Genomic DNA, 18,745 nt, shown 5'->3' on the forward strand with positions numbered 1-18,745 from the left:
TTATTTTGAAATCTGCCTAGATGTTTAAGTGGCATATTGTAAAGAAAAGCATGAATACTGTAGTCTAAGGAGCTTGGAAACCAAAGCAACTGGACTTCTTTAAGTTGCTTGAAGATGTTTCACCTCTCATCTGAGAAGCTTTTTCACTTCTAAGACCAAATGGTGGAGAATCCCAGGTATTTAAGCCCTAGTGGGAGTTCTCTCTTAGGGGAAGGGATCTCAAAACTGGATCGTAGGTGGCAGACAGTTGGTATTGTAAGCCACCCCTTCTGTTTAAAGATGGTCCTTCACAGTGGACAGATGGCTTCTTTCACTCCTCTTTCAAATTATCTGTCTTCTCTGTCCAAAATGTGAACATTGACGTCCTTGAAAGAGTGACCTTTATCCTTTAGATGCAGATGTACAGCTGAGTGTATCTCCTTAGATTACCAGGACCTGGATGATTGAGAACCTACACAGACATGTATGCTGTAAAGGAGAAACTGTGGAAGTCTTGAATCACTCATTTCATTTTGTTTTCCTTCAAAAGTGCCAGACTTTTCTGTAAATGTTTTAAAGTAGCCTTGAGCAAAAGTCTTTCAAAGTTTTTCTTTGGACATTGGAATATTTTTTTTTACATTGAATCATTTAAGCACAAAAAGGCACCTAAATCTAGGGCTGAACCGGTGTTGTATCTACAAATAACAGAGGCCCTAGCAAGAAACCAATTTAAAATGGAATTGTAATGTATTTTTCTTACTACCAGACTGTCACAAAGGCACATCATTTGTTCCTTTTTTAAAAAAGCCAAATCTATGAAAAATGCCAAAGATAACACAGTTTGACAAGCATAAAATACTATTTCTGCACTAACAAGGTAATTCCCAAAAAGCTATTAGCCTAAGACTTGGCATGTTTCAGTATGGTGTGCAGTGAGTCCTTCAATATTTTGAGGAAACAGGCCTGAATGATTGATGATTCCAAACACACTGCCGATGCAGTTAAAGCAGTTAAGCTATCTTTGATTGGCCTCCCCAAAGCCTGAATCTCAATACTATTGAAGCAGTGTGGGATCATCTTGACAGAGAACAGAACAAAAGGCAGCCAATATCCAAAGAAGATCTTTGTCTTTCAAGAAGCCTGGAAGACTCTCCCTGAGGACTTACAGAAATTGCAGGAAAGCTTGCCTAAGATAATTCAGGCTGTGTTGAAGAATATAGGTGGCCATAACATATATTGACTTTCAATCTCATGACCATTGTACAAACTCTGTTTTTCTGATATACCGTATTTCCCTGTATGTTTGCTGCCCCTATTTCTCATTTCTTAGAAAAATATAAAGAATAATGACTCAAGACTTTTGGACAGTACTGTATAATTTGTGATCACAGCACAAGAATAAATATTTTCTGCGTGGAAACCGAATAAAGGGATTTAGGTTTACGCAGTGCATTGGTGAGTATCCGTGTATGTAGAGCACATCCAGCTGAAAAAGCCCCGGGATGCCAGCGGCTCTCAAAGCCTTGTCTCATAGTATTTCTGCTTTGAAGCTGCTGAATAATTAATGAGCGGAGCTGACGCCTGCGGTTGGCCAGACAAAAATAGTCAATTCCGAAAACAAGCCAGTAGTTAAAGTCGACCTTGGCGCATGCTAATGGGACATATTTTGCTCTCGTCACTTTTTACTTTTCCTTTCTAGCGACTTTGTATAATTTTATATGAAAAGTAGAAAGCAATTTAGCAAAATGTCGTTCTGCTATCGATTGATGATGACTTGACAGCGATGCGAACCTCCCATTGATTGATCTCCACTACACTCCCCGCTGACCAGAGAAAACACTCGATAGCGAATGCGAGAGGGGATTTAAATTAGACATATACTGTCCACCTCAGTTCACGGACGAGGTAGCTGTTCGCTTTTTCACGTAGATAGGATATTCGCTATTTAGCTTTGCTCACCGACCAGCCTGACATTGACACGGAGCGACGCTCGCTAGCTCGTAATGTCGGCACTGTTGGACTTGTTTTCCCCTCTAGACCCCGCTTCCTGTTAGCCTTGGGCTAGCTGGAAAATCGAATTTATGCTAATGAACGAGCAGGTATAGTTAGCAAACGCAGAGGGGTGTAACTTTTCTGTTTACTGTAGGCAAGCCGCTGTGGTTTACTTCTAATTTATTGACAAACTTATGCTAATAACTTTATTTTGCAAGCAACTACCGGGCGGCCGTTTTTTGGGGTTTTTTTTTTAGTTTGCTAACGCTTTACAGCTAGCCATCTTGCTTATGTTTTGTGTTGTCGGATCGAAGTGTTTTATTTAGCTGGCTTTTTGGTGGCACAGAGCTAGCAATTATTTTCAGTTGTTCCTAAGTATAAGTCTCGACAATGGTTTCACTGATATAAGACTTAATTCTGTGCGACCAGTGCTTATAAAATACTTTTATTTAATGTGGGGAAAGCCTGACTATTGACTGTGAAAACACAAAAGAGACGCAGAAAATAATTAAACCGTTCTAGTAATGAGGACAGCACTGACGATAACGAAGAGTTAAAACATAATTTTGTTGTACTGTATGCAGATGTATTAATTTTGAATCCTTATGGTTTAAGAAAAATAATAAGCGGTTTTTCGTTAAGTTGAGCGGCACCGATAGAAAAAAGGGGAAAGAGTGGATGGAGTCGATGCAGATGGTGCTTGTGCGACATACGAGGGCTGTGCTTCCCTGAACCTGCTGCCTTCAGGTGTCTCATCTCATTAAAACAATAGCTTTAAATGCCTCAGAAAACACTCGCAGTAGCAGGTGATCGTCAGAGGTAACTGGGCGGGTAGAGAGAGAGACGGAAAAGCGGTCTAAAGAGCGAGGCACCTGCCCGTACGTCACATTACATCCACCACCGCCCTCGTCCTTTTCTAGCCATGGACCCCCCGAGGACTCGTTCGCGGTCTCGGTCTGGTTTCTTTCATTTCGCCATGAACGGCAGCGTTGGAAGCAACGGCGGCGCTAACGCGATCGGTAACGGGGGCTTGATGAGCGCCAGCGGCGGAGGGGTGAACTACCCGCAGCAGAGCAACTCTAGCTGGGCGCCGCACCACGGAGGTCGTAGCTACCCCGAGAACCAGCAGCAGCACACCCAGGGGAGCTACCTGTCCGCAGGGGCGCAGCGCCACTCTTCACACGGAGCTCACAGGCATCCCGGAGCCGGTAAGCAGGGTTAAGTAGTCGGGGCCTGCAGCCCGGCTAGATGCATTGCATCTACATTACATACTAACACAGGATGGATCCCTCCTCTGAGGGATGCAGCCTCATCACTAGCAGCTTAAAAGGCTTGGTGCTTTCACTGCCAGCTGTTGCTTGAAAGGCCAGCTATGGGTCGCTGCTCGGTAGGCAGCAGTCTCTTTTCTTTAGAGGTTTGGTCAGCGTTTACTCATGTAAATAGGGAAAACCAAGTTCACAAACTTTGTCTTGTATGTCATTGGAAAATGGACTGGTTCTTATGTAACGCTTTTCTGCTCTCTCTGAGCACTCAAAGCACTGTATTCAACATGCCCCATTCACACAAACACTTTTTTCTATGCTTAAGTGCTTTTTATCTGACATTCAGCTTCTGGTTAGTATCTTGCCCAACTTGCCAAACTACCTCCTGAGCTGACTTTATTTCCAGAATTCAACTTGCCTTGCCCACAGTAGAAACTAAGCACTGCAGATAAATCAAAAATAATATTATTCTATTGGCCTGCAACTTCTCCCTGTATAAACTTATTTGTAGCTTAACTGGAAGACTATGACTTTTATATGTCTTAGTTTTATCATCCAAGTAACCGTTAATGAATGATTGATGTTTCAATAAGCATATTTGACTTTTTTCACATTTGGGGAAAAGTATATTTAAAATTGGCAGGGGGCATGTTTGTTTGTTTGTTTGTTTTTTTTTTTTAAAAATACAAAGGTTAAACTTGTAGAATTGCTTTTATTAATCTTTACAGAAATACAAAAAAATGTAAAATGCATGTTAAGGATCAAGGAAACGGGTTATCTCTTATTGCAGTGGGTCTTGGAGTGTGCATTGTTCACACATCTCTAGAAATAGAGTGCAAATAGGTCACAAACTTTTCCTTGTATGTCATTGTCTGGCTATATTCTCAGAATGCAAATGATCTTGGCTATTAGTAGACATTTCACACTGCAGATTTTTCCTAAGGCTAATCCGAGCACAGTTGTGCTGAAGGCCTCCAGGTCACATCATGTTACTCGTATGAATGCAGTTAAACAGTATAAGGAAAGTAACATCAAAGACATTCAGATTACTGTTATCTAGATAGAGATATTTAGCGATACAGTTGAATTGCTTTTGACATTGAATAAAACAAATATATAAGTTCTTCAGACTGTAATCGTGTTCGCTATAGAGCAGCAGTGCAATTTCATTTATCAGATCAGAGACAAATGCATGAGCCCACTGGTTAAGACATCCCACATGCTCTTATTCAGTTTCTGCAAGACATGTATGAGAGGAGTCTGATTAATAGAGCAGTTGGAGCCTTGAAACAAGGCTTGTCCTTTTCTTGATAGTGATTTATTTTTAGTTTCAGTGCTGTGGTGCAGGCTGGCATTATACAGTTTTCCTTGTTTCATCCTTAAGCATTATACTCTTCAACTTGCATTTCACCCTGTGTAAAGCTTGATATTGTCTCAGATTAGTCAAATATGTCTTTCTTTACTGTATTTAGCCATTAACAAGTAAAGATTGATGTTGCTGAGTGCAGTTGTGTGGGCTCATTGTTTGTTTCATCACTTTCTCACATCAAATCTAATTGTACTGTCCGGTTTACATCAAAGGTTTATTCAATTAGCGGTGTTTCTTTACCAAACCCTAACTCGTCAACGAGACAACAGAAAAAAAATGTAAACAGAAGAGGAAAAAGTGAATGAAACTCTCATAAAAGAAAATAACATTTGAGATTGCACATGAGCCTCTTTGTTTATTATCTCACCACTGGCACCACTCTTTAGTGTTCAGCAAGTTTCCAGTGAAAAGTGACTGGAAGCCCTCTGTAAAACTAGACTGGCTTCCCTCAAAGGCAAACAAAAGTGCAGGGAATGAATGAAAGCAGGCTTTTAATGGTGCCGTGTCGTAATAGAAGCACTGTTGCCAAACAGCCAAAATGAGCCACACAGACGGACTCTCACAGAAACACACGCTTCCCAAATTGACAGACCAAAGTAGGGTTTGTGTGAATGACTTCAGCACTATATTTCCCATCTGTGTGAGCTGTCTTCTTATTCCTCTTAGCAGCTGCACATGCCTCATCCTTTGTGGCAGGGGTTTGTGTGTAAAATGTGCTCTGTGTGTAAGCAAAGCAACACTGTGTATATTTAAGTGCATCACAGATTTTTTTGTTTGCCAGGTCTTGTTTGTACATGTCACTGTATTACGCCTCTTGGCATCACTTTATGCAGTATGTGACAGGGTTGGATTTGGGGTTGTTAAAAATGTATCCAACTGCCTTACCTCTGTTATTTTCCCCTCCTGTTTTTTCTCTTCCATTTTCAAGCAATGTCATCACTTGGTATGGCTGTAATAGCTGGCTGACATTGTAGTTACATATTTACACATCTTCATCTGCAGATTCTATTTGTAAATCGAGTGGTTTTCTGATTACGTCCTGTCTCGCCCACATGATACTTGAAGTTTTTGAACTTCAGCTAAAGAGCATGAACAAATTGCTTCTTGATGACAGCTGATGCTCTGAGTTCACTACCCTGCTCGACTCAATTGTCTGTTGTAAAAGAAATGGTGTCAGTCTCCCATCAGCAGCCATGCTCGAAGGGAAGCAAAGTCGCGTCTACTCACCAACAGAACCTGTCCAGTCAGACTCACCATCCCCTCTCCTAGCTCCCCGGGATGAATCAGCATATACCGGCCTAATTCTGCATAAACTGCATGGCCATCCGAGGCCCAGAACCCTATGAGGTCTAAAGAAAAAGGGATGGTTTGATGAATAAACATGTAAGCCAATGTACTGGCCCAAATGTTGGCTAGACGCTCAATCACCCGTCCCTCTGTTCTCCGCAGCCACTAGCGGGGCATCTTTGAGCTGTCACTATCAGCAGACTTCACATGGCTCTGGAGTGGCGTCGCAAAGACAAGAAAGGGGTAGGGGGCTGCCTTCAGATCTGTTGTTTCTGAGGAGGCAGAAAGGGCTGTCTGGATGAGAGAGGTTTACAGAGGAAGAAACAGAAAAGCATGAGGGAAGGAGTCCCCCCCCCTCCTCTTTTTGGTGATTAAAGGTTTTTTGGGGAACTGCTTAGAGGAAACTCTTGTCAGCCAAGTTCAAGGACATCCTTCTTAAGCTGCTGAAAGGTCTGCATGCACATGTTGCTTCCAGACTGCACATGTGGACTGTTAGATAAACAGATAGGAGAGCACTGTGTTTTTCTGAGATTATGTTTATAGCATTAGTGGTTTATTCAGCAATGTTATTTTTAGTTTTAGGTTGGTTTTTTTTGGCGGGGGGCACATACTAATTTCAATCCTTTTTAGTGATGCTCTGTTGATCTTACAAAAGAGATTCTTTATCAGAAACAAAGCTGTCATTGCAAACCTGCTTGACTAACCTGCTTAGAAAATCTTTAGCTCACTAAAAGTGGGGCCAACATGACATTTGAAGCCAAGATTCTTGCTAATACTTTGTACGTGAAGGGGATAGTCAGCAGGTATAGGGTCACTCCAGTTTATGGGCTAATGCTAGGGGGTTCAGTCGTTAAATGTATTGTGAAATGCAAAAAAAAAAAAGTAGTAATGAGCATGTCCATCATAATTTGCCAAAAGGATCTCTTTAGATTGCATTTAGATTGCAGGATAAATGCATATCTTCACATTTGAGAAGCTGAATTCAGGAAATGTTTGGAACTACTGCATGATAGGAATAGCACCTATTATCGCTTTTGATGTTAGTTATTTTCCTTATCTTCATTATCAATAATTTCCCTTCTTTATGCTACAAAAGTGGGTAAAGTAGTTATTTGCATTTGAAGTAGGTCACATTTTAAAATTCAAAAAGTTGCTCTGGCGTGTTATACATGCCTAATTGTGGCTGTCTTTCTGTATGTGTGTGTGTGTGCACGGACTTTTAATGTAAGCTCAGAGGGAGTGACTTTGCTGTGACAGCTAGCGAGGAGACGTCCAGGGTGACATCTTCCAGAGATGACTCGCTTTCTTGTCTGCTCATTTAAAGCAGAGAATTTAAAAGTTTGTTTAGAAGACAAACCCTATCGGAGGGAAAAGCACTTTTCTGGTTGTGTAACAAAATGTCACATTTTTGTTTTCTACGTTGGACTTTGTGGTGTGAAGTCTGTAGAAATGTTTAGGCAAGAAAAGGAAAATAAAATGTCAGAGGCAGCCAGTTACCTGTTTGTGTGTTGCGGGTGGTGCATTTTTGTCAGCTTGGCTTGCAAATGTCCATGTGTCTTGTGATGTTTTCCTCAGTCCTGTCTTATCTGATTATGTTGTTTTTTGTTTTTTTTAAATCTGTGCGGCCGGCAGGAGGAGTACTACATTTTCATCCAGATAACGTGTGCAGCGAGGATCGGGACAAAGTAAGTATGAAACATGACTACCGCCTGTTTTCCTTGCTCTTTTTCTGGTTTAAATAGAATTTGTATTTCATTGTGCTCTCTTTCTTATTCATCCTCTCCCTTATTGTTCTCACTTTTTTCTTTTCTTCCTCTAACCGACCATTGTGGTTTCCTCTCCTCCTTCACCTCTGTGTCCAGATGGAAGACAGCCCAAGCCCAAAAAGGCAGCGTCTTTCCCAGCAGTCCATGTTAGATTTAAACTCCGCCCCCCCCTCAACTCCTTCCTCTCCCATTCGCCCCTGGGAGCTGCCGCCGAGTCGCAGACCACACCCCCACTACATGCCAGAGCGATGCCACACACCCCTTCGAAACCGTCGCAGGTTTGTGTCTGACACAAATGCATACAAACAGACTTCATTAATAAATTTAATTTTTCAGCCTGTAAATGTAATGACTTATGACAGATTGGAGATCTTCCAATCTAGGTTTTGTGTGTTCACATTTTCTCTAACCAAACCTTAAGTTGTTTATTGAATAAAAACTGAAAGAATTATGACAACAGCGTTATTGCGCTTCTTAGAATTTGTCTGTATTAATATTTATTATGCTCAGTTTTAGTAGTGGCAGCTGGCAACTTATTTTTTGTGGCATATTAGTGTTTGTGTTCTATGTGAATGGAATAAATTTTAGTATTTTTTGTCTTCTCATATTTTCTAGTATAATTAAATTAATCAGATGTGTTAAATCAGGAAGGTTTATTGAGGTTACAAAAACAAAATACTTGAATGTATTAAGGTATCAGATACACAGCAATTTGCTCTGATGCATTGCAATCTGCATGCATTTGTGAATTTTCACTTGTTATAGTGTATTTGGCAGTTTGTCTGAATGTTAGAATTGATTTGAATATCTGAATGAAAAATTCCATTTCAGAAAGCTTAATAACTTGAATACTAATCTGCCTGTTGAGTGGTTTGGACTCTTATTTGGTTAAATGAATTAGGAATTAAAGTTTTAGTCAGGAATTTAGTCATGTTGCCATAGGTGGCTTATCGGGTGTCTTTCGTGATGCAAATGTCAACATAACTCCTTCTGCCTCTTCTTTAGTTTTTCCTTCTTTCTTCCACCTCAGCCCTCCAATGAGACGTCAGCGTGGCCGGAGAGACCGTCTGACCCGACACCACCACCACCATGCCCACAACAACAACAACCATCACCACTACAACAGCAACAACAATCACCACCACCACCATCACCCCAATGCCCACCATCATCATCACCACCACCACCTGCACTCCCACAACGGCCCTTCACCTGGCCATCAGGATGAAAACTACCGCCATCCAGCTCCTCCACAGGGCTACCCACCCTATAACCAGCAGCCTCCCCGAGGGCCTGGGGCAGGGCCCGGGCCTGAAGAACGCCCTGGGTACCATCCTCCAAATCCCTCCCCGAGGCCTCTTCACCAGTCTCCAAACCTTTCTCCCAGGCTTCTGCACCCTGCAGCTCATCCACAGCACCCACATGCCCACCCTTCCCAGCAACAGAGCAGTGTGGTGCTGGATCTTCATGAGCAGGTGGGTTCAAAGCAGATGATGTGACCTGTTTTAGGAAAGAAAAATAATTGAATTGCTGTTAAGTGAATCATTTTATGTGCTTTTGTCTCCTTTTGTTTTTTAACTCTGCTTAAGATTGAGAGATGGGTGCAAATAACACTCTAAGATGCAAACAAGTCAATGTGAAAATGAAAGCCTATCACTCGTGGGTGTTAAAACCTATTTATGGCTGTAGATGGAGACTAATGAGTAATATAATTTTGTTTTGATCATACAGGTAAAAGGTTAATGCAGGATAGTCTGTTAATACATCTGGCTTGTTTGTGTGTTTTATTCATCTCTACATGCATGCATACATAATCTTTACATAAATCTATACATATATTTTAATGCACATGTCCCGCAGTCTTAAAGTAAGCATTTTGAACTTGTCTCTAGAAAAGAAAACATAATGAACAATGGATTTAATGAAAACACAAAAAAGAAAAAAATGGAATAATGAGTTTTCAGCTGCAGGGAAATGCAGACCTCAGGGTTATCATCTGCTTGATTTGTGCTCCACAACAAGTATAAATCTGTGGCGTTAGCAGTGATCCATGAAGTTTTAAAATTTGTTATTTACAACTCGGACAATGTGGATTAAGTTTGCTAACTCCAGCTATCCAGCTTTTAATTAAAATTTACAGCCATAAAGTGGCCGACCTTTTTTCTGCTGATCTCCATATTTAGGGTTCGGCTCCAGTCTCGTATCCTGTGACTCCACCGGCACCACCAGGCCTGCCACCTCGCTCTGCCCCACAGCAGATCCCAGCATGCTCTGTGGTCTTCAGTGGTCAACACTATCCTGTGTGCAGCGTCCCTCCTCCCGTGAGTGTTTTTGCTTTTTTGCACGTTTTTGGTGATTTTCTGTTTTTTTTGTTGTTTTTTTAAACCTTATGGTAAAATGGGGAGAATAGCAGTTTCTCCCTTAAGAAACTGTCACTAAACTGAATATCTGAGCTGAATATCATTTCACCCGAGACTCAAGGTAGAAAATAATACTAATTTAAAAAAAGTTTGGCTACAAGAAAAAGAAAAGATAAAAAAGATTATATTAAATGAGGAATACAAGAATATGTTTGTTAAAAGGATAAAGTCTAGAGAAAAGATGGCCTTTCTCTTTAGTATTTTGTTTTCTTTACATGCAAGTTATTTTTATGGCAATTCTGAGAATTTTCTGGCTGATGTTCTGGGAAAACTGCAAATAATTACCTGAAGGAGGTAATAAAAAATAAAAAATAAATAAAAAAATAGTACCGTATTTTTTGGACCATAAGGCGCACCGGATTATAAGGCACATTAGGCAAAACAAAACAGTCAGATAACTCAAACTTTACTCAACTCATTCTTCTTGCTTCCTCTTTTCCGTACCATTGATTCATTAATGTTGAATTTTCTCGCAGCTGCTCTATTCCCATGTTCTTGTATATTAATGACTAACCTCGTATTGTGGATGGATTTTCTCAGTTGTTCTCCTGACTGAAGTTTGGTCCCTTTACAGCATCCTGCCATGCGATTGCATTTGTCCCCAACCATCCGGAACCCTCACGTTTATTGAGTCACTGCTGTTTAGTTTCATGTTTTTATTTATATTGGAAGTGAAAGCAGAGCTGTACATTTAAATTATTTCAGAAATCTCTCAGTCAGAACATGGTATATCATGTTTAGGTGGAAACTAGCGAGCTCGCTTCTAACTCCATTAAATTTAATACATTCTGTTTTCATGGATGCCTGGATGTTAAACTTCATTGTTAACGCTGATTGTTTTATTAAAGATGAAAGAATTTAGACAGTTTTTAACTCAGTGATGTCGCAGTGTTCGTTTGACTTTGGGACCTGAAGCAGACGAAGTTTTGGACCTAGATTACTCTGCGAGGCTCCTGACTACGGTATTCGTAATACTCCGACAATCCATCAAGCGGTGTGGCTTCGTAGCTTACCAAAGTTGAACTAAAACATTTTTTGACAGATTTTTGAGCGTTGTGTATCACATAAAATCGGTTCGAGGTCAGTAAGCAGAACCAGAATTCATACATAAGGTGCCCTGTCGATTTTTGAGAAGATTAAAGGACTTTAAGTGCGCCTTATAGTGCGAAAAAAAGGGTAGTAGTTTTGATCCCACGCATGGTCAGAGGGATTTCTGAATTTTTCCGTGAAGTATGAACAAAAGTATTATCAATTTATGCATACATTTTATGCATGCATGATTTGCACACAAAAAATTTATGCTCTTCAGAAGTGTTGTAGTTTGTTCAGATGTGTTTTTTAGAGAGGCTTTCTCTTGGCAACCCATGCTTGTTCTTTCCTTTTCTAATTAACCAACAAACAGCCAAAACTTCTGCTTTTAAAGAGCCAATCATAATTTGTTGATGTTCATTTAATCAAGTGCATTTGATTAGCACCAGCTGGCATCTACGTCACTGCCTAATTTGGAAGTGGCAAAGGTGTACTTACTTTTTCACAGGACTGTATTTAATTTTTTGTTTTGACATTAAAGTAGTTATAGGTGTAAATAAGCATTTTATTGACATGAATTCAAATCATGTCTGTTAAATGTTACTTAATCTTCTTCTGTTATTTTTATTTATTTATGTAAGAAATCCTTTTTGTAACATACTTTAACAAGTGAAACTTTTGTGTTTCTGCTAGGTCCTTCAGACTTGTTCTGTGCAGCACTTACCAATGCCCTACCCATTCCCATCACTATTGTCCAGTGATCCGGCCTTCCTGCTCCCCCCACCTCATCTCACCCATACCCCCACACATCTTTCCCACCATCCACCTCATTTGCCTCAGCCTGGACAGTTTGGACCATATCCAGCACAGCAGGCCCGTTCGGTGAGTGGGAAACCTTGGTATCAAATACAGCTTTTGTATTAGGTGTTTTAATTTAAGCTAGTAGTTAGTCACAGTCGAGATCTTTCTGGGAAGCTTTCAAAATTTCTCCTGGAATTTCAAAAACTGTAAACTTTATAAAAACGTCTTACGAAGTTCAAGCTAAATGGGTGATGCATATTTTAAACACTAGAGTTGAAGCAGTTTGTTCTTGAGTTTTAGTAACAAATGAGTATATGTACTGAAACTGTGGTATCGACAGCTGTTTTGTGCACATTTTGTCTTTGCACAGCTTTAATCTAACACTTTATTTCATTTGCATTGGCTACATGTTAAAGCAGCTGCCAATTAACTGATTAAAAAACGATTTCAGAGATAATTCAATTGTTTTTTTTTCTGAATTCAGTTATTTCTTTTCTTTATCCCTTTTTTAAAACACTTGCTTTGTATTTCAGAGGTTGAAACTTTCTTTCTTAATCCTATTCATACTTTTTAATTAAATTTATTAAGTGGTTAAGTTGCTTTTTATGCTGTAATGACAGGAAAAATCCTGGGCAATATCACCTATATGTTTTGAATTTTAACATCTTGTCCTTGATCTCCTCAGCCGTTACAGAGGATAGAGAATGATGTTGAGCTGCTTGGTGAGCATCTGTCTTTAGGTGCTGGGCTTCACTATCCTCCTGCCACCCACCCTGCACTCACCCCACACTCCACACAACTCCACTTCCTGTCCCATGACCCCCTACCACAGGAATTCTTTGGAGTGGTGAGCATTTACAATAATTTATAAAATATGTTTATTTCATCCCATGAAGTGAGATATATATATATATATATATATATATATATATATATATATATAAAAAAAGTAATGCTGTGCAAATCATCTGACTTGTATTTGTTGTATCTCTCCACCTAGTCCTATCCAAACTTCATTCCTCGCCGTCTCCCAGGGCGACGGTACCGCTCCCAGCAGCTGCCACCTTCGCCTTACCACCCCAGCCTCTTGCCTTACTTCCTGTAAGTAGAACAGGGAATAAATTCACTTAGAATGATTTTTTAAAAAAAATATATCTTTAGACAAATATCCAGAGTGTATCAGAAAGAATAATCTGATTTCAAAAGATTATATTGTTTTTGAAGTAATGGACATAGAAGCTTGTGGTAAATTTTAAAATACATGGCTGCATATAAAGTTTTATGTTCAAAACTTCAGTACGTCACCCACCAGACAGACAGCATATGTCCACATGATAGTCAAAGTCTTCCTATACTTTTGTGACCATGTCTGGAGTCACTGCTGTTATGCTACTTACCTACAATCACGTGAAACTGATGACTTCCCTCTTTCTTACTGTATGTGTTTCAGTCACTACCGGTAGACAGCTGCAGAATTAAAGGACTTTTAAATCGGCTCATTCTTTTTAATTTACCCTGCATATCATACATGACCTGATATTTATTGCTGGAATGTGAATATTTATTAGTGTGCTATTGATAAATATGTTAATTTTACTGCATGTTTAACAGAACTGAAGAACAAATCTTGTCCACACCCACAAGATAAAAGCAAATTAATAAAGTCAAGATATGAGATGCAGCCACTGAGGCTTGAGCATGGTTATTGAAAATCCCCTTTAGGCTAAGGAACTAATAGAGAGTTTATTTATTTAAACAAAGAATACAGTGACTGCAGTGCAGGCAGTGTATTGGTTAGATTTTACTGATCCCCTAATGAGTCTTCATCCAAACTGTGTTTAAGGTCAAGATGATATTTGTCATTTTTACAGGTACTTTTCAATTTCCACTCCTGGATTTGACTGTTTGTGAGCCACCTTGACTTAATTTTCCTTATTTTGTACTATACAGCCAAGCAGTGACAACAAAACATAACTTTATTGTAATGTGAAGTACAAAAAGTAACTTTGTATTGTGATGATTCAAGAGCTGAATTAACTACTATGTTATTAATGTTTTGGTTTGTGTTAAATCGCTCTTCTGTAGATCAATGCTGCCAGTCCAGCCAGGTCCTGCAATCAGTCTAGAGCTGGATGTTGATGATGGTGAAGTGGAAAATTATGAGGTTTGTTCTTGCCATTCTTTAGCATTTTGGTTATGCATTTCCTGGCGTGCGGGGTGGGGGGAAGACTCTAATTCTACTGTCGCTGATGTTTCCTCCCACAGGCTCTGCTGAACCTCGCTGAGCGCCTGGGAGAGGCTAAACTCCGAGGACTGACCAAGGGAGACATAGAACAGCTTCCTTCTTATCGATTTAATCCAAATAACCATCAGTCTGAGCAAACACTGTGAGTACTGCCCTTTTAGAAACAATGCACTTGCTAATAATGGACAATTATCCTCATTATGATCTTTTTATTTATTTATTTTTTTCAGCTACTCAGGGTTGAGAATCTCATTGTGGACTTTTATTGATAACAGACTGTCTTTGTACATTTTATTTAGCATATTTATAGTTTTGAAAGCTTCTGAGGGCTTAACACACTGCTAATGTCACCCATAAACTCTGTCTGATGGGGTTGGATACCATGAGAAATATGTTCAAATTCAAAATGTGCATATTTTTTAGTAAAGCATACATCCAAGTGACCTTTTTCAAAATAATTTCCGCAGATACCCTAAGTTACTGGCCTAACTAAATCTGCCTGAATGCACTGTCTGTCATTTAGAAAGTGTCAAAAAGGTCTCTTCTTTTGCTGTACTTTGTGTGCTAATAGCTATCTCATTGCAGGTGTGTGGTATGTATGAGTGATTTTGAGTCGCGTCAACTGCTAAGAGTTTTGCCCTGCAGTCATGAGTTCCACGGAAAGTGCGTCGACAAGTGGCTGAGGGTACGTGTGACCAGCATGAAGCCCACCAGCTTATGCTGATCTCTGTTACACACATAGATTTACAGTTAGCCAAGGCTTATTGCGCATTGTTTGGCAACAGATTCACATCTCTGTTCACACATGGCATTAACATCAAAATAAGTGCTCACTCCAAGTGTAAATTTGAGTCCTCTCAAGACACTTTAAGGGATGATCTGATAACCTAAACCAGATTTTGAGCTGGTCTCAGCCACATAAGGTCACTTTGTTTTTCAAGTGAGCATGAAATTGTGCCTGAGGCCTCATTATGAAAGACTGCCTGCTCATTGATGACCTCTGTGCAAGCATAACAGTGCGCTCATTGGCTCTCAAATGAGATACAAACATTAAAAGGCACTGTGTAAATGATAAAGACAGTTTATGAGTGTGTTAAACACCTTGGGTGATCTGGTTTGCCAGGAATGTATCAAAGAATAAGCAGAGTCTAATATTGTAGTGATTTCTTCTTCTAACATTAATTTCTGGCAAACTAGTATTGAAAATTGCATCGCTTTGGTCTCTGCAGAGAGAAGTGGCACACATTTTTTTTTAAATTTTTATTTTTTTTGCAAATGAAGCAGGAAAGTGAGAGACGCTCACAGGTTGTCACTTGAGACACATGTGGTGATGGATTCTAATGTCAAGTGTAAATTAGAGCTTTCTAAATGTAATAACATCATTCGTGACCATGTGTGAACAGGGCAGAAGTCACCCAGCAAAGTGTTACATAACATACCTGGAAAAAACCTTTTGGAAGTTGCTGAAAGGCACAAACCTAACCAGTCCAAGCACACATGTATTAAGATACACAGACACCTCTTAATTATAGGATTCTAGTGAGAATCTCACTCTTCAAGAGATCTGATAAATAGCAGAAGCAAGTCTGAGTCCAAGTGTGTTGAAATGTTTCTAAATTCATCTCATCTGATTTACTGAAATCTGTGAACTCGCACTAACCCCATGATACTACAGTCAGAAGGTGCTGAAGATTTCATAAACACGTGATTTCCCACTGAAAATGCTAAATGAGGCTCTTGAACACAAAATTCTTGTTGATCATACCAGTCTTATGATTTAGAGGCACGCTGCACTGCACAAAGCCTCAGTGTAAATTGGGTTAAAAGGGTTACATATTGATTAAAAAATAAAATATCTAAGTGTGCGACCATGAAATCAGTATCCTGACTGAATATAAGGACCATCTCTCAAACCTAATTTGCCGTTTTCTCCCTCAGGCCAACAGGACGTGCCCCATTTGTCGAGCGGATGCCTCAGAGGTCCAGAGAGACTCGGAGTGACCACACGAGGGAGCCAGACACTCCTTAATGTCTGTCAGACATGTTCAGCACTGCCTGCTCTCTCTCTCTCACACACATACGCACACACACACACACTCTCACACCACAACCTTATATATTTGTGACCATAATCTTATGTTTGTGCAGCACTCTCTCTTCCTATTTTCTTTTCATTCTTTGCCAAAATGTTGCGTTCCCTTGTACATGTAATGTCATTTTTATGGGATGACTTCCTCTCGCACTTTTCTACCATGCAAATGCACAGAAGTCCTCTAGTATCTCCCGCTGTAGTGTGTGTTCGTGTGTGCGCGTGCGGGCGCGTACACATGCATGCACCACACCTGTGCAACTGTTGCTGGGCCCATTCTGTAATGCAGGGCTGTGTTTGTGTGTGTGTGTGTGTGAGAGAGAGTGTGAGTGTTTTTTTTTTTTTTGTTTTTTTTTAACATCTCCTGAAGCATGTCTGAGTTTTCTGTTGAGAAAAGTAAACAACATGTGAGAGCTTTTTGCTCTCATGAGTGACTGACTTTACTTCCTGTTTGTATGTTTATGCACTGTCTGTATGCATACTATGTGTGTATGTATGTTATAGACTTAAACCTTTTCTCTAGTTTGACACTAAGGGTCCATGCTGCCACTATAGTTCTTGGTTGCCTATTTGTTCAGTTCATTATTATTATTGTTGTTATTATTATTGTTATTATGGTTATTATTATTATTATTATTATTATTATTATTGTTATTATTATTATTATTATTCAGCTATTATTAATGGTTATTTTCCTTCCTTGCAGTTACCTCATCATTCCGATTTTGTTCATCTTTCATTAAAAGCTTCACAGCACTACTTTGAAATTAAGCACATATATTTTTCTTTTCCTTTTTTTCTTGGCAAAAATAATTTTGTCTGTGACTTTGCAGTGGCACATGTTAAATATATATATATATATATATATATAAAAAACTTGCTCTCTCTATATATAAACTGTATAAATCTATGAATATCTGTATACCAAATAAAAGGCTTGATATGAACTTTTTAAACGTAGTAATTTGTATATTCTTTTTTTTTCTCCCCTTTATTTTATTTTTAACATTCAGCAGCAAAAATCATGTTTGGTTTGCTGGATTTCTAAACATGAAACTACAGACCGCTGCTGTGGATGACTCCCTATTTTTCAGAAGGTGTAACAACTTTCAGGTGACCACTGGGTGGTGTAACTGCTCTTCAAGACTGCCATCCCCACCTCCCTTGAACTTGTCACAGTTATTGGGGCTGATCCAACGCTTCTCTGATGGCGGTCAAACTGACGATCAAGCGCTTAAAACCCTTTTGAACTCATGTTTAAGTAAGAAGCCTATTGACCTGGGGCTGATAAGTCCCCCCATACACTTCTTATTAGACCTGCATCTTCTGATCTACAACCTCATGTTCTGCCTCTTTCTCTCCTTCCTAGCACTTTTGTCCTTCCTGTAATGACTTTGGTGATTCTCGTCCTCTCGACCGCTTCCTGCACTGCCCTGTTTTTCCTCTCTCCTTCAGTTGTGCTCACCACTTTTTTCCCTCTCCACTGTCTTTTTACTTATGCATCTCCACCCACTCCTTTGACTTGCTTCCGCTGCAGTGAAGTGGAAATAAGGGGGTTTTGGTCTAAAACTACCCAGTTGCTCCCGTGGAGCGCACAATCTGCCTTGTCTCGTGTTCTCTTTGCCACTCAGCTATTGTTTCCTGCCCATGGTTGTATGAGGCAAGTTCACCAAATTTTAATGGCACATAAAGCCCTCTTAATGTAGGAACATTCAATTTCTTCCAACATTTTAAGTAATTGTGCAAGTGAACTGCAAAATGAAAACTACAATATAGAATTTAAAGTCAAAAACAATTCCCACAACAATACCCACCCATGATAGTACTCAGATAGTACAAAATATTCCTACAGTAGAACTTCAGTTGCCCAAGACCTCAGGTAAAAGTTCTGGTTTGAATGTCCACGTGTTTGCTTGGTTGGCTGCTCTCCGCTCACTCATGAGTGGCTGCCTTTTCTGTCCTGAGGATGTGCCCGGGTTGGCGACATGTTCTGGGCAGCCTGTTCTACTATGTCTGAGAAGATGATGAGTTTTCTTTAAGTCTGTCAGTCGTATATCAGAAGGGTATGAAAAAGAGGACGTTATACATGGAGCCTGTTTTTCTTTTCAATCAATTATCTACTAGAATAATAAAAATCTCTTTAGGTTGGGCTTTTTATTTCTACCTTGGTCCTAGTAATTATTAGTAGTTATTATTAGTTATTACATTATTTAGTACCAAGAACAATTACTAGATTAGCAGATGTGTGTGCAGTACATACTAACTGGCCACTTTCTTAGGTACAGCGTTCTAGTACTGGCCTGGATCCTCTTTTGCATTCAGAGCTGTTTTAAATCTTCATGGCAAAGATTCAACAAGGTGCTGAAAACATTCACATCATGTTGTGGTGTGATGGTGGTGTGATCTGCTGCTGCTTTAAGCCATAGTGTGTTGTGGGTTCAGAGATACTCTTCTGCATACCTTGGTTGTTATAAGTGGTTGTTAGAATTACTCTTGCCTTCCTATC

General features: G+C 39.7%; 1 protein-coding gene across 1 annotated transcript; it reads left to right on the top strand.

Annotated features, from left to right (window-relative positions):
* Nucleotides 1-1,663: 1,663 nt before the first annotated feature.
* LOC102789748 (E3 ubiquitin-protein ligase RNF38-like) lies at nucleotides 1,664-16,835 on the top strand. Its single transcript, XM_006781355.3, has 12 exons — nucleotides 1,664-3,179; nucleotides 7,522-7,574; nucleotides 7,752-7,933; nucleotides 8,686-9,130; nucleotides 9,839-9,976; nucleotides 11,798-11,986; nucleotides 12,591-12,752; nucleotides 12,906-13,006; nucleotides 13,991-14,069; nucleotides 14,171-14,292; nucleotides 14,736-14,835; nucleotides 16,089-16,835. The coding sequence occupies exons 1-12, from the start codon at nucleotides 2,894-2,896 to the stop codon at nucleotides 16,149-16,151; spliced, it is 1,920 nt and encodes a 639-aa protein (XP_006781418.2). The 5' UTR covers nucleotides 1,664-2,893; the 3' UTR covers nucleotides 16,152-16,835.
* Nucleotides 16,836-18,745: the final 1,910 nt, after the last annotated feature.

Source organism: Neolamprologus brichardi, chromosome 2 (genome assembly GCF_056152115.1).
Source record: "Neolamprologus brichardi isolate AB-2024 chromosome 2, ASM5615211v1, whole genome shotgun sequence".
NCBI lineage: Eukaryota > Metazoa > Chordata > Actinopteri > Cichliformes > Cichlidae > Neolamprologus > Neolamprologus brichardi.

Excerpts from the sequence above, each read along its gene's own strand:
- LOC102789748 (XM_006781355.3), top strand. The coding sequence starts at position 2,894 with ATGGACCCCCCGAGGACTCGTTCGCGGTCTCGGTCTGGTTTCTTTCAT. Across the intron at positions 9,131-9,838 it reads TGCTGGATCTTCATGAGCAG|GGTTCGGCTCCAGTCTCGTA; the intron begins GTGGGTTCAAAG and ends CTCCATATTTAG. Across the intron at positions 9,977-11,797 it reads TGTGCAGCGTCCCTCCTCCC|GTCCTTCAGACTTGTTCTGT; the intron begins GTGAGTGTTTTT and ends TGTTTCTGCTAG.